General features: G+C 38.3%; 1 protein-coding gene across 2 annotated transcripts; it reads right to left on the bottom strand.

The window, feature by feature from the left end:
- Nucleotides 1-4,234: 4,234 nt before the first annotated feature.
- LOC137246394 (gustatory receptor for sugar taste 43a-like) lies at nt 4,235-26,417 on the bottom strand. Of its 2 annotated transcripts, none has more exons than XM_067777487.1 (6): nt 26,382-26,417; nt 9,448-9,526; nt 9,183-9,372; nt 5,641-5,709; nt 5,488-5,580; nt 4,235-4,365 (listed from the first exon to the last, which is right to left on the bottom strand). In XM_067777487.1, the coding sequence occupies exons 2-6, from the start codon at nt 9,474-9,476 to the stop codon at nt 4,306-4,308; spliced, it is 441 nt and encodes a 146-aa protein (XP_067633588.1). In that variant the 5' UTR covers nt 9,477-9,526; nt 26,382-26,417; the 3' UTR covers nt 4,235-4,305. The 2 variants fall into 2 exon arrangements, with proteins under 2 accessions (XP_067633588.1, XP_067633587.1); XM_067777486.1 differs by lacking the exon at nt 26,382-26,417 and adding an exon at nt 16,537-16,660.
- Nucleotides 26,418-26,982: the final 565 nt, after the last annotated feature.

Genomic DNA, 26,982 nt, shown 5'->3' with positions numbered 1-26,982 from the left:
TCCGACCACCAGGGCGGCTTGCCCTTCCCCCTGTAAGTTTTCAATGGGCAGGACAGCTGAAATGCGCTATTGCTTGCCGAGGTGAAGCTTTCCACCAGAATGTCTATCTCAGATGCGGACAGGTCCGAACTAACGGTAGGCGCCGCAGGTAATAGCTCTCCCAGCTTCCTACAATACAAGTCCCAGTTAGTACTTTTAGAGTTCCTAAAAGATATTTTACCGGGACGTTCTTCGTTCACCGAGAACTGAATATATCGGTGATCAGAAAAGGCGTGCTCGTTGAGAACCCTCCAGCCAGATATCCGACCTTCCAGTTCTCTACTAACCAGGCTGAGGTCCAGAACCTCCTCCCTTACCGCAGTAATAAAAGGCGGGTCATTCCCCCTATTACATATACAAAGCCCCTTATCTACAATAAAAGTAAATAAAGACTCACCTCTAGGGTTGGTATCCGAGCTTCCCCAGATGCTATGATGGGCATTAGCATCGGCACCAATGATCACGCCAACACCTCTCCACCTTGCTTCAGCGGTGATTTCTCCCGGTATCGCAGGTGGTGGTCCCGCTACGTCCCCGTGGGTCATGTACGCTGAGACCACCCACATTTCATTACTTCCTCGCTCGAGGCAGACCGTGGTTACGTCAGCATAGCTGATATTAGGGAGAATAAAAGCCCTTTTTTAACAAGCACACAGGATCTAGGCCTACCTGCCTCTCCATGCACCAAGGTGTAGGATTTTCCAGTCCTTAATCCAGAAATCTTACTGCCGTTGCTACTGAGCCACGGCTTCTGGACAAGGACTATATCCACTCCGCCTTTTTCAAGGCAGAGCAACAGAATGCTGAAGATTGATTTGACGGATTTCCATCAAAACCGCTCATCTTCCGCACCCCATCCTTGGCGGTTTCGTGTTAGTCGTGTCCATTCTAAAAAGTCCCCCCTCAAGGCCGCTATCCGGAGCCGATTGTTCAGTCGCCCTTCAACGGTCTCGTGGTTATCTATGCTAAGCAGGGAGGCCACGCGAGGGTTGACGCATTACCTTATGAGTAATGCGTTCAGAGCCAGATCGGAAGCGAAGCTGGAAAATTTTCAACCGCACCTACACCACCAACTTAACGGCGACGGAGCCGGAACGTTCCTTGAGGGCCGCCACGATTTTAAAGGCACGTGGACAGGTGCAGCATTAGCCTACCAGCCATTTCGGTAGGGTTTCACCCCGACCTACTAAGGTGGCAGAATACCGCACCTACCAGCCCAAAGTCATCAAGTCAAAATTCAATGTCAATAATCAAAAGCCCTAAACAATGCAATTCGTCACCGTTGTGTTCCGCTCTTGACTCTTAAAGAACCCTCCCTCCCCTGAGCTCGGCACAATGCCTCAGGGATGCGGGTTTTATCGAGTTGTCCTCTCCATATCCGCCATTATCATTAGAAGCAGGCACCTCGTGCAGGACGTGATAACTAATCACGCGTGACATTCGTCACTTTGGCCGGTCTAAGACTGATAACAGTCCCTGATCCAGAGCCTGGAACCACTTATGATATCCAAGCCAAGTATGTTAGCCCCCTATAACCATATAACTATAACCAGATAAAACAGCTGATCGAACCTACCTTATGGAAATCAATGTAATCGATTAATGGTACCATACCATAACGCTAACGCCATAACCATACCATAGTCAACCAATTGGTTTTTGGTTTCTCTCCATATCCATAACCTTAAAATATTTGAGTTGGTGAATTTAATAACTTTGTGTAGATTTTATTCATTGTTTTGGATACGTTATGACTAAGGAATATGTTTGTAATTTTGTGCATTTTCTTCATTTTTATGAAATTTTCACGATTTTTAGGTTAAGGCACCATTAGTCGATCACATTAAAGATGGTTATGGATACGGGTATGGTTAAGACTATGGCGTTAGGGTTAATACTGTTTTCACACAGAAACTTAATGATTTCATTTCACCTGCTAATGAAATCGTAAATTTTTTGCTTTCACACAGAAGTAACTGCTCGATTAGTATGAAGGATGAGACAGACAATCATGGCGGAACGATACAAGGTGGAAGCATGGTGACATACCTACAAACAAAAAAAATTCCATGTACTTGTAAATTCGATGGACAAATGTCAAAATCGTACTGCGCCGGTAGTTGATGTATCAAATCAAATAAAAAAGGTTATAATCAGCTGTTCGATGCGGCCACCTTGTACCGTTCCGCCATGCAGACAATGACATTTGCTTTGACAAATGACATTTTTAAGCACGGACCACACCAAAAACTAAGAAGCGGAAACGGAAGCGGAACGCTACCAACAGAGTTGCATTTTGCTTTTGACTTCATTAGGCATTCGATTAGCTACTAATGAAATAATAATAGATTCGAATTTTGTAGGGAAGATTGAGCTCAATAAGCATCTTAATGTAGAAAATTGCGTTTCTTATTCAATAAGCCGTCTGTGTGAAAATAGTATAAGGAAGTTTGATTAGCCCTATAAGTACGTGAACAAAGAATAATTGAACTTAATCGCTGAATTGATTATTTAACAGTATTTTTTATAACAACTTCGACGTTTTATATCTATTATGGATTTAGCATAATACTTATGTTCGTTATGTTCGAAGGTACTTTTGATCCTAAAAAGAGATTCGTTTGATATTGTAGGTTATAATCACATTCAACTTATTCATATACATACATCGTTTTATTTCGTATCTTTACCGATCGTGATAGTATGTTACCATTCGGTGCCTGTATAAATCCGAACCAACGCATTTTTTTTTATCTAAGGTGACTAGAAGTATTCAAGAGAAAGGCTCTTCGATTGATTTACGGGTCCTACGCGTTGGGGACGGCTAGTGCCGTCGATGATATGATGAGCTTTACACAGACAGTAACATAGTCCAGCGAATTAAAACACAGTGACTTTGCTGGCTAGACAATGCTATAAGAATGAATGGTGATGCTTCGGCTAAAAAAATGTTCATATCGGAAACCGCCTACGGAAACAGAGGAAGAGGGCGGCCGCCACGATTTAAATTCCCTTTGGTGTTACCAATTGGCGCCAGTTAGCAAAGAAGCTACTAACGCGCCGGATGGGACGGTTGTTGTTGTTGTAGCAGTGCTTCGCCCCATCCAATAGGTGCGGCCGAACACAAATTGTCATCAATATCCTCTAACGGGAGTCTAAGGAAACTTGCAGTTTCAACAGGGTGGACCATAATGAGAGAGGTGTTAGAGGCGTTGGTTCCACATTACAATTAAAGAAATGGTTGGTGTAATGTGGGGACACATTGCAAGCGGGGCATACATTTTGTATGTCGGGGTTGATTCTGGATAGGTAAGAGTTTAACCTATTACAGTATCGAAGTTGAGCTAGAGTGACTCGCGTTTCCCTGGGGAGTATGCGTTCCTCTTCCGCTAGTTTTGAGTACTGTTCTTTCAGTACTGGATTCACCGGGCAATTCCTGGCATACAAATCCGACGCCTATTTGTGGAGTTCGCTGAGGACCTGCTTGTGTTTTTTGGCTTCATACGGCTGAGTTCTCAGGTGCCGTATTTCCTCATAATTCTTACGGAGATGACCCCTTAAGCCCCTGGGCAGTGTTGGCTCATCAATCAGATGTCTGTTAGGATGCCCAGGTTTCTGGGTATTGAACAGGAACTGTTTGGTTAGCATCTCGTGTCTCTCCCTAATGGGGACTATTCTCGCCTCTTTATGTAGGTGGTGTTCTGGGGACATAAGAAGACAGCCTGTGGCGGTTCTGAGAGCAGTATTTTGGCAGGCCTGTAGCTTCTTCCAGTGAGTAGTTTTTAGGCTTAGCGACCATATAGGGGACGCGTAGCATAATGAGGTGGTCATAACCGTTTAAAGGGTTAAGCGCGGATTAAGTAAGGATTTTTTTATTTTCAATAGCGATCTAGAGGCACGCATCAGAATGGTTCAATAAATTTAAAAAAATTGAGTATTCGCTGGTTGGGACATGTTATGATGATGAATTATAAAACTATGCTCTAAAGTTGCCTTTATCGCTGCAGAATTTGGTTACAGCCCCTACAATTGAATGATCAAGTGAAGAAGGATTAAACCTCATTTATGTTTTAATTAATTACAGTTGTAAAGACACTTTATAACCCTCATGTCCAATATTGGAAAACATGCGAACTTCATTTAATATTTGTTGAATATTTTTATTGAAATCACTTTTTGTGCTACTTGCTAGAAAGTGCTCTATGCTGAAATATCGTAGCTTGACTTAGCAACCGCTGCTCCGTTATTTAGATTTGGTCCAAAATCTCATTGTAAGTTATGGAATTGTATAAGAATAACCAGAAATGTAGACATTACGTTGATTATCTGCAAATAAAAAATGAAGAGTTATGTGAATTTCAAAAACGGTGCTCAACTGAAACAATAACATAAATTCGATGTATGCAGAGTTGTGTAGTAATAATTACTTTAGGTATTCAACTACCGTCAATTCCCCATTACATGTACTTAAGGAAAGTAATCAGTTCCTTTCCCCCACAACAAAGGAATTGATTACATTTCAATTCCTGAATTGATTATTTTTTTCAATTACTGAGGAATGTAACGGGAAATGTAATGGAATGGAATTTACCCAGCTCTGGATGTATGAAATGGGATTTTAGTTTGATGATATACTTGATATAGCATGCTTAAATAAAACCGTAGAATTGGCCCTACAGTACTGCCGTCCTAATGAAGAATATGGGTATCTACATTTTAACTGAAACTGAGATATTGAACATAACGTGTTTGCATCTGTACTTTTCAACATATGCTGTTTTCAAAAATAAAAATTAGAGACGTATACTAATTTTGATGTAATCTTTCTATTTATGCAAATAAAAGTTAAAGCTTTGATTCCTTATACGCGAAACTATAGATACCGCGTACCGAAATTTTATTTACAAAACCTATTCAGGAACAGTATCTAAAATTTTGTAAGTACATTTTTATATATACACTAGACTGGGTCGATTTATTAACCGATATCGCGCCATCGATTTTTTGATAGGATTTGGGCTCAGGAAAAAAGTTCCACTACGCATACCCAAACAAATAATTTTCGAGCCTGCGAAATTTCATTTTTTTTTTACTTTTTTTCGACTGAGCAGCTGTCTTGTTTTATTGCGTTATGAGCGAAACTAATAATAATTACAAAAAAAATTACCAAGCACTACAAGACTACCGTTAACTCGCAAGATGATCCAATCCTCAGAAGCAATAACCAGAGAAAAAATACAGAGTAGCATAGCATGGATTTCAATCTCTGCAAAGCCTACGCTCCTAGTGCAGACTCCCTTTTAAAGTATCAGCTGCATTACTTTCTAAGGCGAACCTCTCTAAGATAATTACTTTTCTATCAAGCACCTCTTTATAAGCAAATGACACGTAAAAGAAAAATGTTGTCCTCTTTGATGTTACCAGAATGAAAGGCCCACATATACTTACTGATGTTATTAAACGCCTATCAATATTTACTATGCCCATTGCCGAGAATTCTACTTTAGTGGTTAGAAGTAGCTGCTTCCAAAATTGTGTAATCTATAATTATAAAAGTAAATTTTCTTAAATTTTTGTTGGAATGAACTTTATCTAACTCACTTCTTTTACCAGCATGGGCTCGTCAGTTTGGCGATTAATTTCGGTCAGAATTCGCTTCGTTTCTTTGGACTTTAGAAATGGATAAATTGTGAATTGTTTTATTACAAATAAGATTTCTTTCTCAGCTAAGTGTATACCATGATTCAATCACAAGAGGTTTCCTCGATAGACAAAATTTTTGACAATTGCAGTCATCTTGCTCGCAAATAGAGACGACATCTACAAACTTTGCTGTATCTTTGCAATTTTATGAAAACTAGGGACCGATCTATTCGAACAAATTCAATTCATAGTTCCATTTGCCTGAAATTTGGTATATAGGTAGCCCTTTGCTTTAATTCGTATTTGCGACACTTTTTTCGGGAAATGGACCAGGGACGGACTGGGACTGGTACTAGGACTTGGGCTGTGGCTAGTACTAGGACTGGGACTGTAGCTGTGCCTGGAAATAAGGGATGGAGAAAAATAAAAAAAACTAGACAGAAGAGAAAATATGGAAAGAGAAAGAGATAGAGTTAGACGAAGATAGAGAAATTGAGATAAATGGAGTGGAAAATAACTGAGGGAAAAATGTAGAGGCAAAAAGAGACGCAGAGAAAGAGAAAGGCAGAGGGGGGAGTGAACAAAGGGAAAAGAAAAAGAGGGAGAGAGGAGGCGGGAGAGAATGAGTTAAAAACTTATACAGATAAACCAAAATTTTGGCAGAACAACGTCTGCCGGGTCTGCTAGTTCTCTATTATTTTACCACATAATGTGGTTGTTGTTATTGTTGTATTAACGATAAAGACACTCCTCTAAGGTTTTGGGGAGTATTATCGATGTTGATGGTCCTTTGCCGGTTATAGATCCGGTACGTTCCGGTAACAAAGCCCGACCATCTCGGGAACGATTAATATGACCACATTAAACCTTCTAGGCCATTCCGCCCCAACCCCTAATTTCGTGAGGAACTTGGGTTCGCCAGAGCCTCGCCTGCTAAATATGTGTATGATATATATATATTTGTAACAGAATTCCCCTCGCTTAGGTGAGGTTTACAATTGGGTTGCGGAAGCTTTGAAGATATAAAGCTTTGGTTTGCGCTTATCAGTAAGAGAAGCTCGGCATAAAATCTCTTTGGAGATTATCACGCCTTGTATTTATTTATTTTTTATTTACAACATTACAATCAATACTAATACACTAATAATGGCTTTATTTCAAACGTTGCCGCTAAATTTGTTATCGGAGTATTATGTAACGGAAAATCGTTACCAGTTCATGTAACCGCGATTCCGGCCTACAAGTGTTTATCAAACACGTGCAATTTTGTGCGGTAACAAGACCTTACTGGTGACATTATTATCCGCAATCAGAATATGATAAGTTGTTAATCATTTACGTAAATTGGCGTACTGGTTCAAAGTATGTTGTTACCAACTTAAAAGAAAAGTGTAAAGGAATGTACTTTTAAATTTTTGTTGAAAGGGATTGAATTATCCGCCTTTTTCATTGCTTTCTAAAAGCTACCCGTACTAGTTTTTAAATTCGGGAGCGTCAAAACTCTACTGTCATTAGAGGACAAACCTCTGCTAATTGAATCATGTGCTTATGCTATGCTACAAATATAGAGAGGTAGTTCCACTCCCTCTTCTCCGCCATTGCCACCATTTGACTTATACTGTTTTTTTGGCATTCCCTTTTCAAACAGCGCTTTCATATTCCTTAAATATAAACATCCCAAAACTATATAATTGTTTGTAATTCTACATGTATCCTTTAAATATTTTGGTCTATTCTTTGACGTCTAACAAGCTTTTCCAGGCAGGTATTGAAGGCAACACCTGCCCAGGAACATACAAGAGTTGTATCTGCCGGAAAATAGTTTCTACGAACTTCACCCATCGCAAACATACATCAGTTTCTTGTCCACTATTGGATCTAAAGCCATCGCTAGGAAAGGCATCTTCTCACTGATGTCAGGGCTTAGACTTTCTAATTATCTGAGTGGCTAATGCGTTTGCACGCTTGAATTGCGCTGTATTTGAGAGCAGAGCCTTCCCCTCACTGGGCCGCTTTTCGCAGTAAAGTGCCCTGCAGTTAAGAAGTTATTGATACGATAAGGTGTGGTGCCAGAGAGAGACCCTGATTTTACTCTGAAATTGAAAATCTTCAAAAATATCTGCCATCCATGAATTCAAAAACTGCTCCTACCTTAATAAATTTTCCAATCAAAAAATTACGTGACATATGAATTGTAGTAGGTTGCCGTATCTGAAATATTTGTACTTGTGAGATTTAACGTTAAATCCTTTCAGATGCCTACATCTCGAAATAAGCTCTAAGTGGAGATATGCTATAACACAGTTTATGTCAAATAATGTCAACGTGGAATTACCTAGTTTTTTTGTATCATGGTTTACACTATAAAAACTTTACGTCCAACCTCAAGTTGGCAATTAGTCGCCGTTTAAACGCAAAAATTTTTGTTGCTGAAACTCGTTACTTGGGAAGAGGGGGTGACGAGAAAAGCGGACGGACACGGAGATTTCTGTGTTCGGCCACTTGTGCTGTCTTTCTTCTAATGTCGATTTCGAGTTTTTGTAGCTTCTTTTTAATTGAGGAACCTTTTGTTGGTTTTTAACACAAATTTTTATAACATTAATGGATATTTCTAAAATATCACAATAGTTTTTAAAATTTTCAATAAAAAAATATTTTAAGAAAAAATTTATATAGTCAAATTGTTGCATAGATAGAAAGAGTCGCCCTGTGTAAATATGATAAATAAATAAATAAATGAAAGACGCGATAACCTCCGAAGAGATTTAAAGCCGAGCTTCTCTTCCAATTTTCGTCGCGCTCCTTTTAATTTTTCCTACAAATAGGCGGGTCGGGACCTACTTGTTTTATGTCGAAACCAAGCAGCAACTGCAAGTCAGCTGAGTTTTCACTGAGAGCTTTCCATGGCAGAAATACACTCGGAGTGCTTGCCAAACACTGCAGAGGGGCGACCTCGCTTACAAAAATTTTCTTCTAACTGAAAAAACGTGTTTCTAAAATTTTGATGTTGCTTTGCCCGGGGTGTGAACCCTGGATCTTCGGTGTGGTAGGCGGAGCACGCCTACCATCACACGACGCCGGCCGCAACACCAAAAGAAAAGTTCCCGATAATGAGCAAAATAACTTTTTGTGTGTAAACGGCGACTTATTAGTAGTAATGCGTACATTTTTTTTATTGTTAGACCGAGTTTACATACTACCGGACATCTCTCTTTTGGAGAAAGTCCCCAGCAACTCGGTGCCCATCCGCTCTACTCGTCACCCCTTCTTCCAAAAGTTACGAGTTCCAACAACAAAACTTTCCGTGTATAAACACCCTCCTATTAGAAATATGTGTTCAATGTGACCTTTAATGTAACTTTTTGCATGAAGTTGAAGTCGAAATATTAATTCTTCTAACTTCCATGGAATGCTTATGCCTTAAATTTGTTGTCAAAGTTGAATGCAGACGTAAGAATAAGAAAAACAAAATCTTATCGTAATTGTTCTCACAATCGTACCTCCATCGTTGCCCTATGACAGGGTTCTACTATTATCAAGAATTTCAATATTTCCATTGATATCAAGACCACTACACCAGGTACACCCTGCGAGTCTCCAATTCTCAAACCTACATATAGAAAATATGCAGCACCCGTTATGACCAGCGTACTATATATCAATAAGCAAAGTAGGGCAAGGCCATATGCGCTAAATAATTGCAACGATAAATATCTGAATTAATGTTTTACTTCCAAATAAATACATCCATGTCTATGTACTTACCTCGAAAATATTTGCACGCATTTGTACATAGATTTGTGATGGTCTGCAATCGATTTCAAAAGTTCAATCTGACTTCTCACTGAAAAACAAAAAAAAAAAAAAAATAAAAAATTTAAATAAGAACTTCATCTCTCATTTGAACATTTTGTTGTTGGTAATGTAACGATAAATAATCTTTGTGGAGTGTTATCGGTGCTGATAGTCCCTTGTGCGCCTCATAAGGTATGTAATTTATTGCCCTTATGACCGCTTCAAACAAGGTCAATGGAAGTTATGACCATGTGAAATGCTCACAATTTTCATATGGTCACGCTGTCGGCGATAAGTCATAACTATTCTGCTTTTCCAAAACATTTCCATTTAATGGCTATAAGATCAATAATTTTGTATCGCATCCCACCTGTTAAAATGCTAATAACTGATGAATTGAGAGTTATGTATTTTTTTATTTTTGGCTGGTACCGTTGTGCGCCCGTGGAATGATCGCCTACCTCATCAGAGGCTCAAGACAAGGGAAAAGCTACATCAAAATCGTAAGAATAAAGTATTTTTCAATTAGAACAATAGTTTTCTAAGTGTGTCGCCACTGTTGTTGTTGTTGCTGTAGCAGCGCTTCGCCCCATTCAATAGTTGCGATCACTCACAAATTGTCATCAGTATCCTCTAACGGTATAGATCAGGTACCTTCCGGTAACAAGCACCATTAAGGTACTACAAGCTAGACCATCTCAGGAATGTTTTCGTATGTCTACATTGAACCCTCTAGGCCAACTCGCCCCCATCCCCTAGTTCTACAAAGAACTTGGAACCGCCAGAACTATGCACCTTAAGACAGGCATACCTGCCGCGGTTATATTCTAAGTCCCTAACCCGCTGGTCGAACACTCGCTAGCGGCAGTGGTTTGACAAACATTCCAAGCGTATTTCTGCCATGAAACGCTTTACAGCGAAAATTCATCTGTTTGCAGGGGCATAAAGTCTACATAGAACATATAGGTTTGTAGGAAATATTAAAAACTAGCTCGTCGCAAATTGGAAAGAAGTTCGGTCTTAATCTTCCTGCAGATATGTTGATGGCGACTTCTATTTATTTATTTTGTATTTTTGCAAACTTGAATGAAAAGTGCAATCAATGCAAAAGGAAGTGTTCGTATTTACGCAAACACGTGCAGCACATTTGTATATTTTTTATGAGTGCACATTTTTATTTGAAAAAATAAAAACACAATTTTTACCTGCCATTCGGATTCATAAACAAGAGCAAAATATATCCTATCAAAATTTTTTTTTTCAAAATCGGTCAGGAAAATTCAATTTTTTCTATCAAATATGTACGTACATACATACATACATATGTATGTATTTATGTATATTATATGAATTTGTATGCAGCCATCTAACAACCCTGGATGTGATACTCTAGGTGAGAGAAGGGGAAACTCCAAACCTCTTCAATTGAGCTGCTAATTTGTATTCTTTAATGACTATAGCATCGCCTCAGCATAGAATTCTCTGTAATATTAATAATCTGATGGTATTTTCATCTTTAAGGAATTCAGAATCAGCATCTCTCTCGAATACGTCAGCCTACGCTTTTTTAACTTATGGTGCAATCTGAGCGTACTCATGTGCATCGTTTTAACGGCAGTGGGCACATTTACATGAGGGAGTGTATTGAATTAAACAACACACACTCGTGCGCATGTGCTTTATTTCATTTGACACACACACGAGTTGTGTGCTCAATATATTTTTAATATTGCACAGCTAATGTGTATGAGCATTGAGTTCAGTGATAATTTATTTTGCACACGTAGGTGTGCTGTGAATGTGTGTGCAAATACGAACCCTGGCAAAATATGTGGAATTATTTGAGTGTAACAGTTTAGTAGAAAAATAAAAATAATATTCCAATTGGCAGCCGGTTTGTTGCTGATCTCTGAGAAGATTTTGAGCTGGTTTTCCCAACTTACACTTACAGTAATTTTCTTTAGATAAGCATCCAGAGTTGACCTGTTCTTCTGATATCTCCATAAAATGCTGGTGATCTGTAAAATGACAAGTTTATGATAAATTCGAACCTTAACAAACTATTTCCATTTGATATTTTATTTCTAAGAGAAAAAAAACAACTATTAACCTGGTAGATACTTGTATCTCAACATCATATTCAACATCGCAAACCGTCGACCAAGTCCTAAAGCCGTTTTGGCGTATAGAACAAGAAATCCAGTACATGTACATTGAATCGCGTAATAGCGAAAGTTAAAACTTGCAAGGCTATCTACAAATGTATACAAATTTTTAAAAGTTATAAGGTTCTCTAAGAGGGTATTCAACAAGTTAGGCAAGGCGTTAGCAGAAACTAATTATATAACCTCCCGTTTGAATACCATGTTAAAAATTTTTAACTATGTGAGAAACAAAAATGGTTATCATGGCAAGTTAGGTTAGTTTGAACTGGCCGGTCAATAAAGGCTGAATGTGTCCATAGTGTTAGCAGAATTTGTTTGACGACCAAAAAATAAATAAAAAATAAATGTAAGGCGCGATAACCTCCGAAGAGATCTAAGGCCGAGCTTCTCTTCCAATTTGCGTTGTGCTCCTCTTGATTTTCCCTACAAATTGGCCGGACCGGACCTACATGTTTTATGCCGACTCCGAACGGCATCTGCAAGGCAGATGAGTTTTCACTGAGAGCTTTTCATGGCAGAAATACACCCGGAGCGCTTGCCAAACACTGCCGAGGGGCGACCCCGCTTAGAAAAATTTTCTTCTAATTTAAAAACCTTATTTCTAAAATTTTGATGTTGCTTTGCCCGGGGTGCGAACCCAGGGCATACGGTGTGGTAGGCGGAGCACGCTACCATCACACCCCGGTTGACGGCCAAACGGTAGAACCCCAATCACCTGCCAGGACATACATATTTTATAGAACAACTCCGTCCTCTTGGCAAATACTAGCAGTTTTCTAGGACCCAGCTTAATTGCTGCCTTGAGATCTTGGAATTCTGCCGCCCCTAATATCTGGAGCGTTGACCTGGCGAGCGCAGGACACTAACACAGCACGTGCTCAACCATTTCTTCCTGCAGCTCACACTCCTGCACTTGCTGTTACTGACGAGGCCTAACTTATAAGCATGTGATTGCCAGAAGGCAGTGTCCAGTCAGTATGCCCATCGTGAGCCTTAAGTCTTCTCTCTTCAGAGATATGAGCCACTTTGTTAGTCTAATATCGTCGGCTTTGCACATGATCTTAAAAATTTTGCAGCCCCGCGCTTTTGTCCACGCCTTTCCTGCTTGATCGATCATATGCAACTCCTGTCTCCTTTGAGATCTATCGTCGACTCAGTGCACTCTCCTTTGCCAACTCATCGGCCTTTTCGTTACCTTCTAGGTATCCCTTTATGATAGGGAACCCAGTAAAGATGTATGGTCCGGCCTGAGCGAAGTTTTTCCAATGCTTGTTTGCATTCCAGAACACTTCTTGATGAAGTACTGTGTGTAATCTGGCAGCCTGTAGCATCTTCATACTTATTTCTGGGTCAACACAGTAAAGAGCAGACCACCCCTTTCATTAATTTGGCACCATCCGTATACACGTGTATAGTATGTTCTGCCATTTCTGCACCCTGGCACCAACCCTCCGGCTCAATTGTGGCCCGAAAATCGTTTTCGAAGCTCGGGCACGGGACCATATACTCCGTTTGACCGATATTAGATGGCGCTATGCTGCTGTGGACAACACACAAGCTACCCCGAGGGCTTAGGGCTTATTGCAATTGCTAACGCGATGTTTTTGGCCGTTAAGTATGCACACGGGATGTGTAAAATGGCATGCAATGCTGCTGTCGGGTAGTTTTTAAGGCTCCCGTTATGCTAATCATTGATACTCTGCATACCCTCTTACTTTGTGCTATTTTTATCTTGCAGGGTTACCTCTCCAAGCTTAGTTTAATTAGGGACCTTATACTTCCTAGTAAATTATGCTAGATCGGTTTTTTCCGCGTTGGCGGTTAACCCGACTCCAGATGCCAAGGCATGAACATCCCGAAGTGCCTGATCCATCATAGAGCTGATTTTTGTTAGGCATCTGCCGTTTATGATGACTAAAACGTCATCTGCATATGCCGTAAGTTTGACTGGTGCTCCGTCGAACCACCTAAGCAGTTGGTTTATAACCAGCGTCCACATCATTGGTGATAAAACCCCATGTTTACAGGTTTCGTTGCCTCGTACAGACCCCATTGCGATGGGATCATTCTGCGGCTTAACATGGAGCCTATCCAATTTGTTATATGTAGACACGCTACCCCTGTTGGCCACATGTAGACTACTCTGTAGTATGTAACAAAAAAGGGACTCACCTCTATCAATAATATCGTCCCCTCCCGATACGCTGTGATGCGCATTCTTTATCCACCAGCATTTTGAACTCCTCTGGTGGGGCTTCCACGTCATGGGCCATATATCAGGATGCCAGGATAAGGGATGGTTTTTTCTTTTCTTCTATTGCGACTACCGCTAGTTCTTCTGTGCTTAAGTTAGATAGCATGCACGAGTATTGGTGTTTCCTTACCATGACTGCAGTTCTAAGTCTGCTTTCCGTCTTTGCGTAATAAACGCTGAATCCGCGAGCGCTGAGAGCCATGGCTCTTGTATCAGCTCCACATCAAACGAATCCTCATAAAGGGTCTGCAGGAGCTCGCTCGATGCCACTTTACTGTGTTGGAGGTTTATCTGTAAGACTCGCAGCGCCATTGAGCTGTTTGTCACCCTCCAAATTATCCACCACTGCGCTCACGCAATGAATTTTTTTCGCTCTTTTCCTAGTCTGGAGGTCCGTTTCTCCCTCCCCTGTTCGAACCGTCTTTGTTACACTCGCAGCATGTTTGAGCTGTTTGTCCACTTCCAATACCTACATCTCTATGCTTATACCCTTGTCTTTTCCTGCTACTTCCAGGTCCTCGTGGTCCTTTTCCACCTATCCAGCTTTTAGCATGTTTCGGTTTTTCTTAAGGTTCTCAGCACCATTGATTTGCTCGTGCCCCTCTGCCACTGCCATGGTAACCAAACAGAAAAATATTTTGAATGCAAAGAATGTCAATGAGATTTAATATGAATAACATTTGGCAAGGGAAGTGGGTGGAGAGTAATATACTTAATTTTTACTTAAAATGTAAGTTTTTGTTGGTTGCTCTAGTGTTCACTTCAGTTAGAGTACCCACTCTAGTACCCACGCTTGCATAGTTTGGTGAATGCCCCCAATATTTAAAATATTGACGGCAGAGTGGAGGAACTCAATATCTCCGACACTATCTCAGCAAACGGTTGATAAACGGAATAACTCAGAATGAGCTTCAGCAACCCTAAAATTGTATGGAAATAAGAATGGTTTTTAAAGAAATATGGAGTTAATATATCAGTTTTGCTGACCGTAGTTTAGAAGCAATTTCTGAGATAGAGATTTCCTCTTTAACATACAGCCACTGAAGGGATCTCAATAGCGATTTTAACGATATAGGCTGCCAATATGCAATAGATTTCGAATGAATGATGCAGTTTCGTAAAAAAAGGGTATAGCGGAAAATATATGGTGAGTGTGTTCCCAGATAGTAACCTATATCGGAGGTTTTGCTTCAAAATGATGTACTTTTCAGGACCGGCATGCTCTTTGACCTGGAGATATTAATCAAAATATGCGTATGAGTAACTTTTTTTTTTTAATTATATCTCGGAAATTAAAATCGCTAGAGGTGTTAAATCAACGCGAGGCTTTAGCTCATTTAACGAGGCATGTTACGCAGTTTTTTTTTTAATTTTAGGAGTATGTTTTTCATTAAAAATGTTAAAAAACTAAAATATAAAACTATTTTTTCACGATCCCTGAGAGTTACAATGACGAAAACAATATATTTTAGCCGCCTTAATGTCCGCTCTTGCTCATAGAAAATGCACGAGGAATACGTGGGGCAACACTCAAAAAACTATGTTGAATAAAACACTCTTCTCTGAATTAATTAATATCTTCGGTACCAAAAGTTTTATTAACAATATAATATCATTATTGAAGAATCGTCGAAAGTACCGCAATACGGCCCATCAAAATTGACTACTAAACCATTTGTGGTGCATATTGTGAATGGCTTACAAAAATTGTTCTTTTTTTGACTAGAGTACGATTTTCTTCGGCAATAGTTATTGATACTTTTTTGGTGTCGTATATGGAACTAATATGATCTGATTACTTTCAATATTGAATAATTTTTTGCAGTTTCGCTTGTCTTCGATATAACTGCATTGTATCCGAAATAATGCGATAAAATATCTTTTTCAAAACTTGATTAACTTTAGAAAAATATTCTGAAACCCTTCTTCATAAAAATATGTTCCAATTAAAAGCTTCGGGCAACACCGATCACCTTTTGGTATAAATATTTGTCTGTGAATAAATAATTGTATTCGTGTTTGTAATAGTATTAACGTAATACCAGTGGTTTTTTGACTTATAATGCAATACTTACGAGAAGATGCAAACCGTTGAAAGGGAATTTTAGTATACTTTGGTGTTTATATTCAATTCGATTTCACTGACACTACTGGTATCAAAATGCTCCATACTCACATTCCTCGTGTTCCAATGAAACGTAAACCAGATACGGATAGAGATTTAACATGCAAATGCAACAACAATGCGAACCATATGGATCACATTGTTGTTGCATTTGCATGTTAAATCTCTATCCGTATCTGGTTCATGTTTCATTGGAACACGAGGATTGTTATCTTTCGTGCTTGAACAATATTCAACAGGTGATCTACATTTCGCATTACACTGAAAGAAAAAGACTGGTAAAATCAACCGAAATACGGGTCAATTCAACCGAAATTTCTGTAAATTTTTATCCATCGCAACAAGATCTTCAATCAACTGCGCACAAATCGTTGATTCGTAATTGACCGTTTTAGTAGTCAAATGAACAAAAAAAGTTGTGGCGACAGCTTTGTACGAAAGTACCTATGTTGCCATATACATACATACGTAAATATGTGAATACATAAAAACGCATGCTTGCTACATATACATACATATGGACGCACTTCCAACCGAACTTCAATTGGGCGTAAATCAAATATGCTAGCACACATTAAATATTATACAATTTATTATTTTGTTTTATTAAACGCACTTTCACCAAATTTTATATTTTATAATTTATTTAATTTATACTTTGAAACTTCGCTTTGCAAAGAGAAATGAAAAAAAGTAGGCACAAAACTGATTCTGAATTCTTTCAGTTGCAGCTCAGCTCATTCTCAAATTCTTCTCTCGCATGTAGTTGCCACACTTGCTTGTTTCGAACAAAACTTGTAGTATAAATGTTTGACATAACATTTTAAATAGAGAACTTGTAAGTTATAGAAAAGTAAAGAATCAAATCGCAGGAAGGTAATTCACCACTGAAGTAAATTTACATGTAATTCGGCAAGTTTAATTTTCGTAACACTTTAAGTTGAAACGATTCCAAAACAACTCAAAACCTTTATGTTGTCGGAAACATCAACATTAAAAAAGCATGTTTTTTATTATATTTTAGATTCGTTCGCGTGAGTGAAAATTCGTAAGAACTTGAACAAAATATTACTTTGGAAAAATCCTGTTCGTTCAAACAAAACTTTTGCAACAAGAGGGCGCAATTTTGCAATTCGCTGGGAGCAGAATTTGCGAAATTGTACCCGATAAATTTTTTTAAACAAGTGGCACCACCATCGTCATAAGTACAAAGTAGACAGCGCAGTGAGCGTAAAATTCTCTTTGAAATTTGCTCATGTATTGACTGTTGATCGCTGTTGAAATGACCAGTGAGATCAGTTGTGTTAACAGAAAAATCAGTTAGATTGACCAAGAATCTGTCAATTTTACAGAATTTTGTTAACTTAAGAGCGACAATTTCTGTTCTGTTGAAATGACTAAACTAATTTGTTCGCTTGACTTGAGGAACTCGGTCGAATTAACCGTAATTCGATCAATTTCACCGAATCTCGGTTAAGTCAAGAACAACAGAACCGATTTGTTGATTTTACTAGCAGTATTTCTTTCAGTGTAGAGACTGTTTTATTCAAATATGGTAAAAGTCGCCATTTGCAACATAACAGAAATCTTACGAAGATACCTATTAAAATGTTTGCATTTATCCGACATTATTAGCTCATATATGCTAAATTAGCAACTACCGGGCGATTTTATATTACGCACGAAAGCAAAAATACGAAGTATCAATTTTTACTTACAAAAGACTAGTGGCGCCATGAATATACATATTTTCACTCTCAGCAGTGTTTTCCAATTTTTTGAAGAGTTACTTTAATAAAATGGAAAGTTATTGCGGGTAAATTACATTTTATTTATTTTTTTTTTCAAACTGTTGCACCAATTTTTTCCTCGCGTACTTTCTATGAACAAGAGCGGACATTAAGGCAACTAACATATATTTTTTTCGTCATTGTAACTCTCAGGGATCGTAAAAAAATAGTTTTATATTTTTGTTCTTTAACATTTTTAATGGAAAATATATTCCTAAAATTAAAAAAAAATTGCCTAATATGCCTCGTTAAATGACCTACAGCCTCGCGTTGATTTGACCTCTTTAGCAATTTAGCTTCCGAGATATAAAAGTTACTCATACGCATATTTTGCTTAATATCTCCGGGTCAAGGGGCAAGCGGTCCTGAAAAGTGCATGAATAGACTTTGTTTATCGAGTAGTTTTTGAAATATAACCTCCGAATAGGTTACTATCTGGGGGCACACTTCCGCTATACACTTTGTGTTGATTCTACGAGTGTGCAGTGCAAGTGCGATAGACTATTTTCACAAAATTACGAAAAGCCTTAATTTACTTACCTATACTATTTGGTTGACTTTCCTTTTGTTTCGCCCAAACCCAAAAGTCGAAACCTTGAAATATGTTTGCATTCTTAAATTACGTTAGTACTTATATTTCGTTATCTTACAGAAGGAGCAATAAGCATTACGTTTTTACATTCACTTCATGTAGATATTTCTTTTGTAGACACATGTGTAGCTATAACTTTCTGGCAGCTCCATGCAGTGGTTTTCGTAAATTTTTAGCTACATGTGTATTTTAAGCGAGTTGGGATTGAAAGGCCTAAAACTAAAATCTCTCCCCAACAAAAAAACCACAAACTAAAAACCCTCATTTCATCGGCTACGATTTCTGTGCAGAACATCTTTCAGCGCATCCTTAGCCGATCCAACATCAGCTACGCCATTCATAATATTTCTGCGTAGAATACCTTTCTGCGTTTTAATGAAATATGGGTACTCACTAGATCCATAATACATATGATAGATATATTTTTTTTGAATAGTTTGATAGCCTCATTTTTATCGCTTGAGTGAAAATAGTTTTCGATCCGTGATTGTATTTGAATCTCGCATTGCATGGCAATACCATCTGGGCCTACTGCTTTAGTTGTTTTATCAAATTTGATGGCTTTTTCAACCGCTGTGGCGGTGATGATAGTACTTTATCGCCGAAGGCGATAGATATTTTGTTGTTCTGCTTAGTGGGGTTCAATAGGGACTTTACGGTTGACCAGACCTTACCTTAACCGGCAGAGTGGTTTACAATTCTTTAGATGTTCCTACCATTTTGTCCGCTTGTGTTTGTCCACAAGCTGTCTGATGCTTTGGTTTATGTCTCTTATTTGGGGGGTCACCAGGGTCAGGCTATCTTATAAGGTCCTGCTCTCTCGCTATGGTTTGGAAAGTATGGCCAAATTTCCGGAATTCTTCCAGCGGGAATAAAACGAGCCGACGCCGATTCAATGCGGAAAACACGCACGAATAATAATCTTAAAATCATATCTTAATATATAAAAAACACGTGTCACAACATTTTTGGCCGCGATGGACTCCTAAACTGCTGTACCGATTTTGAATTTGTTTTGCACCCCGTGTGTAGTTTGATCTAACTTGAGAGATAGGATAGGTTATATCTCAGTTTATAGTCGCAATATTATTTTATTGCAATTTTTTTATTTGTTTATACGTAATAATAAAATGTTACGTATACGCAGTGGCACTCATATTTTCAGGTGGTGCGGATATACTCCCGTGTAAGTGCTTGGTGTTTAATTAAACAACCTGCTTATCAATAAAAAATATCCTAGCGAATGATATCAAGTATAGCACATCACCAGGCCCGCCGTGAAGGTGAGGGGGGGAGGGGTTTCTTAGGGGGCCCGCGACTTAGAGGTACTATGACATTTTTTTTTGGATATCAAATGAAAGCTTTAGTACAGAGTAATATATTATCCAGAGACGGACTGGGACTGGGATTAGGACCAGGACTGGGACTGAGACTCGGAGTGGGACTGGGACTGGGACCAGAATAAAATACATACCACGCTCTGGGACAGGCAATAAGGGATGCAGAAGAATGAGAAGAAATTGATAGAAGAGAAAAGAGAGAAGGAGAAAGATATTGAATGAGACGAAGATGGAGATAGATGAAGCGAAAAAGACGGAGGGAGGAGTGAACAAAAGGATTAGGAAAAAGTGAAGAGGCAGAGTCAGACGGAAAAAGCTTATTAAAATGTATGCAGATAGGCCAAATTTAGGGCAGGACAACGTCTGCCTGTCTTCTAGTCATAATATAAAATGGAAATTTTGCCGACTCAACACCAGATAGATCAGCCACAGTCCTTTTTGAAATATCTAGCAACCGCAGCGCAGTTGTCAGTCCATTATTCCCAGCTCCTCTGCGTTTTCGGCGTTAAGTAGTCCCAAAGCGTACTAAAAGCAATTGAAATTCGTTCTCTTTCGGGTTTGGAATTAATGACATTGACCAGGGCTGATGAAATATTTTTATATTGAAGTTGCAAATCGCAATGCATATACAAAATGATATGTACACTGTTTAAGTGACTTAAACTATGAACATTTTTCTTTCATTTGTTTCATTAGCCACTGAGTGCGCTTGTTATTCTCAACTGGTTAGTGAAATATTCTAAAGACATAGTTTAAATTTTTTATCCCTAAGGGGTGTTTTCAAAGCAAAATAAGGCGGCTCAACCCGCAGCCAATACCTTAGAGGCCCCAGTGCTCGCCCCCAATGTATATATACAAAGTGTAACAGGCGCATAGCGACCTCTCTCTAAACAATAAAATAATATACAGTCCACTAAAAATAACAAAATAATATATGTAATTACAAATAACCGATTCGCCCGACGAATCACCAAAGCTTAGACAGCACTGAAACTTTTTTAAATTAAATAAAAAAAATTGGTTTAAATGTTTTTCTCAGTCAGTTGTTAGTCATTGACACTATTACACGTCACCGTTGAAACGAGAGGAGTATGGGTAGGAGGGTGGATGGCAATCTTACCATCGGTTGCCAGTTTACACAGTGTACAAGTCCTACGCTTAAGATAGAGATGTCTGGCTAGCTATGACAACTTCCTACCATACATGTGGCGGCGTCCCCGTTTATCATGTTGAACGCCGTATCTTCTATTTGATCCAACAGCACCTCACCCCTGCTGTCTGCTTGTAACACACAGATTGTAGTTGGTGTTAAAATCGCCTAGAATAATGCGATTTTCACTTTTGAGTAGTGCGCTGATATCAGGGCAGTTTCCACTACAGCAGCGGGTGACAGGAGGTATATAGAGATGTTGATTTCTAAATTTTCATCAATCGCCTGACCGTGCGGCCGATGTCGGGATCAAATAGATTATATTGCACTAAGTGATGGGTGACAAACGCGGTTTCGCCTCCATTTTCTTTCGCTTGATCTTTTCTATGGACGTTGTGATCTTCCCAGTTAACCCATTGCAGTGGAGGTAATATATGAGTTAAAAAAGGCTGGGTCCGAACTGCTGTTGAGGAATACCGAACTGGATTTCAATTTAAAACTAGAGACGTCTACACTTGCAGTTTAAAAAAAGAAGAAAAATCCGGTTGGCGGTGGCCTGGTTTCGAACCGACATGCCACGGTTTCAAGTACCTCTACCTACTGAGCTTTCACGTCTTTGTAAGAAGACCTATTTGCCTATTTGCTTTAAAACATTTTTAAGATTTTGGACTTATTGTTCAAATAAGTTTTAAATTGAAACTAAATAAAATTAAAAAACACAGTGGTAAATTAGAAGGTTTCATATTTAGTACAACCAAGTTTGGAAAATTGCTTAAACCGATGTTTGCTTTAAATTTTAGAATAAAATTTCCAACCGTGAACTGGCTCGATATCGAATAACGGAAAGCCACACCTCGTCGTAAGATGAACCAAAACAATAACAATTAAAATTTTGAATGCTTTACTTGCTCTCTATACCTTGCGGAATATATAATTTTACTATCACAGTGTTATTAAATTAAGCTACATACATACATACGTACATGCGGTTGCAATTATCAACGATGGCGGTATGAAGGTTGTCATTATGGCAATGAAGCGCTGATATTTAAAAGTTGCGAAGGTTTCCAAGCCGATGTCGATCTGAATTATAAAATAAGAGATGTGCTCATATTGATTTATACAATTGTTTTTGTCATTGATATTAAAGAAAAATTACAAAGTTCGCAAACAGCGATGGTTACTAGGACATGTTTCTGAATTTCTCTTCTTCATCAGCTAGCTTCTCGGGAGCTGAGTATTGAACTCGAAATCTCCAGCATTCATATTTTATACCATTCAGCCATATTAATGCCCCGCTGCTCTCTAAGTGTTGGTCTTTTTGTTGCTATTCCTTTTTTCACCACTGCCTTTACACTAGTACTCGTATAAAGTATGAGTGTTGGAGATTTCGAGTTCAATACTCAGCTCCCGAGAAGCTGGCTGATGAAGAAGTTAAATTCAAAAATATAATATCAATAATAAAAATATTTTATTTACAAATACTAATATGCATATATATTTCTTCTGTACGTGTGTTTGTGGCTGAACTTCTCCTAAACGACTAGACCGATTTTGATGAAGTTTTGTAGGGGGTATTTGAGTATTCCTTACAATCACAATTTGTGGACCAGGAATTTACCTATTCCAAAAAATTTTATTTATGGTGCGGTTCCCTTTAAATTCGGTACATGGGTACTGCTTTGACCAACATAATGTTTGAAAAATTCCAGGAATTGGACCAGACCCGATCTATTCCAAATAAAAACAGGTCAAGGAGCACTTCAGTGACTAGCTCATTATTTGAGAAACTGGCCTTTCCGCGAAGTGGACAATGAACCGAGCTATTTCAAAAAATACTATTGAACTAAATCGTATTTATGAGCCGATTTGCTTGAGTTTAATATTTTGCTTAGCTTAATATTTGAGAAACTTTTCCTTCCGGGCAGCAGACCAGTGGCCAGCCTATTAAAACAATTCTTTTTACGACGGTGCGATTATCTTGAAATATGGTAGGGGTTTAATCTTCGAAAAGCTTAATATTTGGGTCCTTTTCTCTGGCAAGTGTACCAGGGGCCAACCTATTTAAAGCGATCGCTCTCATCGTGCGGTTTGCTTGAAGTTTGGTACAGCGATACCCTTTATGACTGGCTTAGTATTTGAGAAACATCTTCCAGAAAAAGGACGAGGATCCGGCCTTCTTAATAAATATTATCTATGGTGCTATTTGTTTGAAATTTATAATTAAGACAGCCTTTCGAAAAATTTTATCTTTATATATATATATATATTTGGAGTAAGGAAGAGAAAGAAGAGGAAGAGAAAAAAAAGATAGAGTAAGGGAGAGGAAAGAAAGTGGGAGTAGGAAATGGAGACAATAAAAAAGTGCGGGGGAAAGATATGAAGGTGAGGATGGTCGGAGATGATGAAAAATAAAGAGAGGTTGATGAAGAGGAAAGAATGTGGGGAGTAGAAATCGGGAAAGCGAAAGGGACAACTTACGAAGAAGGGCGACCAGTCAAGCACTCGAGAGAAGGAAGAGACAAGAAGGTACTTGTTTGCAGAAGCCGCTATATGCCAAAAACCTCTGTTAACTGGAAGAGTAGATAGATCGCAGTGAGAAATATTGTCATGCAGGAGAACGCCTCAACTAACTATGTATGTCATATATATAATAAAAATATATATAATAAAAAACTTTAACAATAGCTCTTGTAAGAGGATTTTGAGATTTAAAACTATAAAGGTGGAGCGCAATCTTTCAATTTAAGGCAAATCATGTACTTGGGATTAACTAATTGATTATTTAAAATTTAATTACGCACTCTACCTTTATAATTTTAAATGCCAAAATTCTTTTACAAGAGCTATTGTTAAGGTTTTTTAGTCAAAATTCAACAAGATTATGCCTGTATTAAAGGAAAAATTTCCTTCTATTTTTTGGTCCATTTATATAAAGGTAGTCCTTAAAATTTTTTTATGATCTTTTTATTTTCACTTTTTTAGTGCTGCCTACAAAAAGGCATTTGGAATTTTGGGTTCTAATTCACGGCCTAAGTTTCAAGTCTCTAGCTCACCGGGAAGTTACTTAAAAATCGATTGCAAGATTCCCCTCGTTTTTAAAGGATTTGCAGTTATCTTGACTAGCGCGGCGCCTAGCGGAAATTTGTTTTCTATAAGTTATATTGTCACCAAGCCTCGAACTGTGTGCCAAGTTTCAAGTCTCTAGCTCACCGGGAAGTTACTTAAAAATCGATCGCAAGATTCCCCCGTTTTTAAAGGATTTGCAGTTATCTTGTAAATAAGTAAGTAAGTTATCTTGACTAGCGCGTCACCTAGCGGAACTTTGTTTTCTATAAATTGTATTGTCACCAGGCCTCTAACTAAGTGCCAAGTTTCAAGTCTCTAGATAACCGGGAAGTTCGTTAAATATGGATTGAAAGATTACCAAATTAAAATTTGTTTTCTTACCATCTCGATCCGCGTGCGCCACCTAGCGATTTTTTTTTGGACCAAATGTTGCATTGTCACCGGGTTCTGACCCACGGCCCAAGTTCCAAGTCTCTGGCTCACCGGCAAGTTACTCAATAATCGATCGCAAGATTCCTCTCGTTTTTCAGGGATTTGTAGTTATCTCAATTAGCACGCCACCTAGCGGAACTTTGTTTTCTACAAATTGTATTGTCACCAAGCCTCGAACTGTGTGCCAAGTTTCAAGTCTCTAGGTCATCGGGAAGTTAGTTAAAAATTGATTGAAAGATTCCTAAATCAAAACTAATTTTCTTAATATATCGATCCATGCGCCACCTAGCGAAATGTTTTTGATCAAATATTGCATTGTCACCGGGTTCTGACTCACGGCCCAAGTTTCATGCCTCTAGCTCACCGGGAAATTACTTAAAAATCGATCGCAAGATTCCCTGCATTTTTTCAGGGATTTTCCTTCATCTCGATTCACCTGGCGGCATTTTGTTTTCCACGAATTGTAGTGCCATCGACTCGCAAACTATGTGCTAAGTTTCAAGTTTCTGGACTACCGAGAAGTTAGTGAAAAGGCGATCGCAAAATTTCCATTATAAAATCAATTTTCTGTATTCTCGATCCGTGCGCCACCTATGCGAATTTTTTTTCACTTGCATTGTAATGTCTCCCAGATCTGAACTATGCTCTAAATATCAAGTGTCTAGCTCAACGGGAAGTTACCGAAAAAGACTTTTCCGTGGGTCAAAAATTCGTATGGAAATGAGGGGACAAACATGAAAGCGACTTAATATAAAGGTATAAAAATGATTGAGAATTTAAGAATTCTCCCTGCATTAGTTTCATATAGTTTTATAGACGTTTATTAAAACAAGTATATCGAAGTTGGTACGTCAGGTGAAGCGGGTATTCAAGATTTGGTATAGAGACTCCATATATGTGGAATTGAAGTGAGAAAGGTAGACGTCCTACTCCCAGAGGGAGTAAGAATGGAACTGAAAGTGTGAGAGGAGGCGGTAGTAGGTCTCGGGTGGAAGTGGGAATGATAATGGTAGTAGGAATAGTGGGATTGGAAGTAGGATTGAAATGGCAATGTGTTCGGGAATGGAATGGAGAAAAATGGCAGAATGGAACAAGGTCTGCCGGATTTTTATAAATTGTAGCACCTAGTAAAAAGCTATAACAAAAGTTGCCGTATTTGGGTGTCATGAACCAAAGAGCTAAATATCTGGCAATAACGCATTATTCGCCGGATGAATGACGTAGGAAGGAATCCTGCCCGGTTACATATAACAACAGCAAACATAAGTAAATCAGCTGATAACTATGACGTCGGTTTAATTGTTGCTAGGTTGCCATAGTGCTACGCAAACCAATATGGCTGCTAACCATAATGTGCTCATTGTTTCATGTGATTATAGTTGCAAAACTATCGGAGACCGTCGATGTTAGTTTCAAAACTATCAACAAATATCGATGGCTTTGTGCATATCAATAGCTTTACATATTTCAGATTGTGAGCTCAGAGCATCGCATTGGTGAGCTATGTAAGTATTTATGATTTATGAACATACGTACAAAAATAAATGAGAATTTCTTGGCAGTTAAAAACTTATTTTTTTAGAAACCGTTTTGGCAAGATAATACTATCGATATTCCTATCGGTAGTGTGCCTCCTTTGGACATAATTGAAGACTATCAATAGTTATTTTAATTCTATCGAAAACTATCGATGACGGCACTATCGCTAGTTTTGCAACTCTACTAGGGTCCGGTTTTTCAGTACAAGTTTAAACTCAAATTAAAGCTGACTATAGTTTAAAAATAAACTAAGATTAGCAAAAACATTTTATGTTAGCGAAGAAAGCAATTGGGTTAAACTCCATGTTAACTTTAACTGGAGCTTAAACACGCACTAAAAAACCGAGCCTTAGGATTGATAAAGACCTGGATGCACGTAGTAAAACATCTTAATTTACATATGCTCCGGTGAAAACATACATATTTGTTTGCCGCAATGTTCGCTTACCTTTCTTAAACGTGAATTAAATGCTTTTAACGCATTTACGCTAAACAGTCCACATCCAATAGCTGCGGCATATAACATAGAATGTGAAAGCACCACAAAAAGAATAGCCAGTTTATAACTATTTGTTGATTTCCTAAAAGACAAAATACCATTGATATTTTAAATTTAACTTTGTGATTAGCGAGTTTTAAGTAAATCTTTTTTAGTTGGAAACTGTTATGGAACATGATTCAATTATTTGTTCTCTAATAACAGCGGAGTTTTGACAGTGCCAAATTAAAAAATCAGGACGGGTTGCTTTTACAAAGCATAGAAAGTGCGGAGTAATTCAATCCCCTTTTGTAAATTGCAGTGGTTATTCGGGAAATCAATATTTAATATGTCTTGAAATGATGAAGAGATATATTGCTTTTGTCATTTTTTCAGAATTTGTTTGCAGAATACCGTACTTCGGAATTTTATTAAAAAACAAACTGGGGGTACCCTTTTTGTCTAGAAAGCAAAGAAAACCCAGAAAGTTTTCCATTTTACTGTCAAAAGTTTTCTACACGTAACCACAAAATACATTTGTGAAAATTGTCTACATTTTCTACACTCACGC

This window comes from Eurosta solidaginis, chromosome 3 (genome assembly GCF_040869045.1).
Source record: "Eurosta solidaginis isolate ZX-2024a chromosome 3, ASM4086904v1, whole genome shotgun sequence".
NCBI classification, from domain to species: Eukaryota; Metazoa; Arthropoda; class Insecta; order Diptera; family Tephritidae; genus Eurosta; species Eurosta solidaginis.
Note: the sequence above shows the minus strand (reverse complement) of the source record. Positions and strands in the feature narration are given on the sequence as shown.

What these genes read in the sequence shown, in the direction of transcription:
- LOC137246394 (XM_067777487.1), bottom strand. Translation starts at nt 9,476, where the DNA reads ATGTACAAATGCGTGCAAATATTTTCGAG. An exon ending in GTCATAGGGCAACGATGGAG is followed by an intron (nt 5,710 to 9,182) that starts GTACGATTGTGA and finishes CCATTTCTAAAG; the next exon opens with TCCAAAGAAACGAAGCGAAT. An exon ending in AGCCCATGCTGGTAAAAGAA is followed by an intron (nt 5,581 to 5,640) that starts GTGAGTTAGATA and finishes TTATAATTATAG; the next exon opens with ATTACACAATTTTGGAAGCA.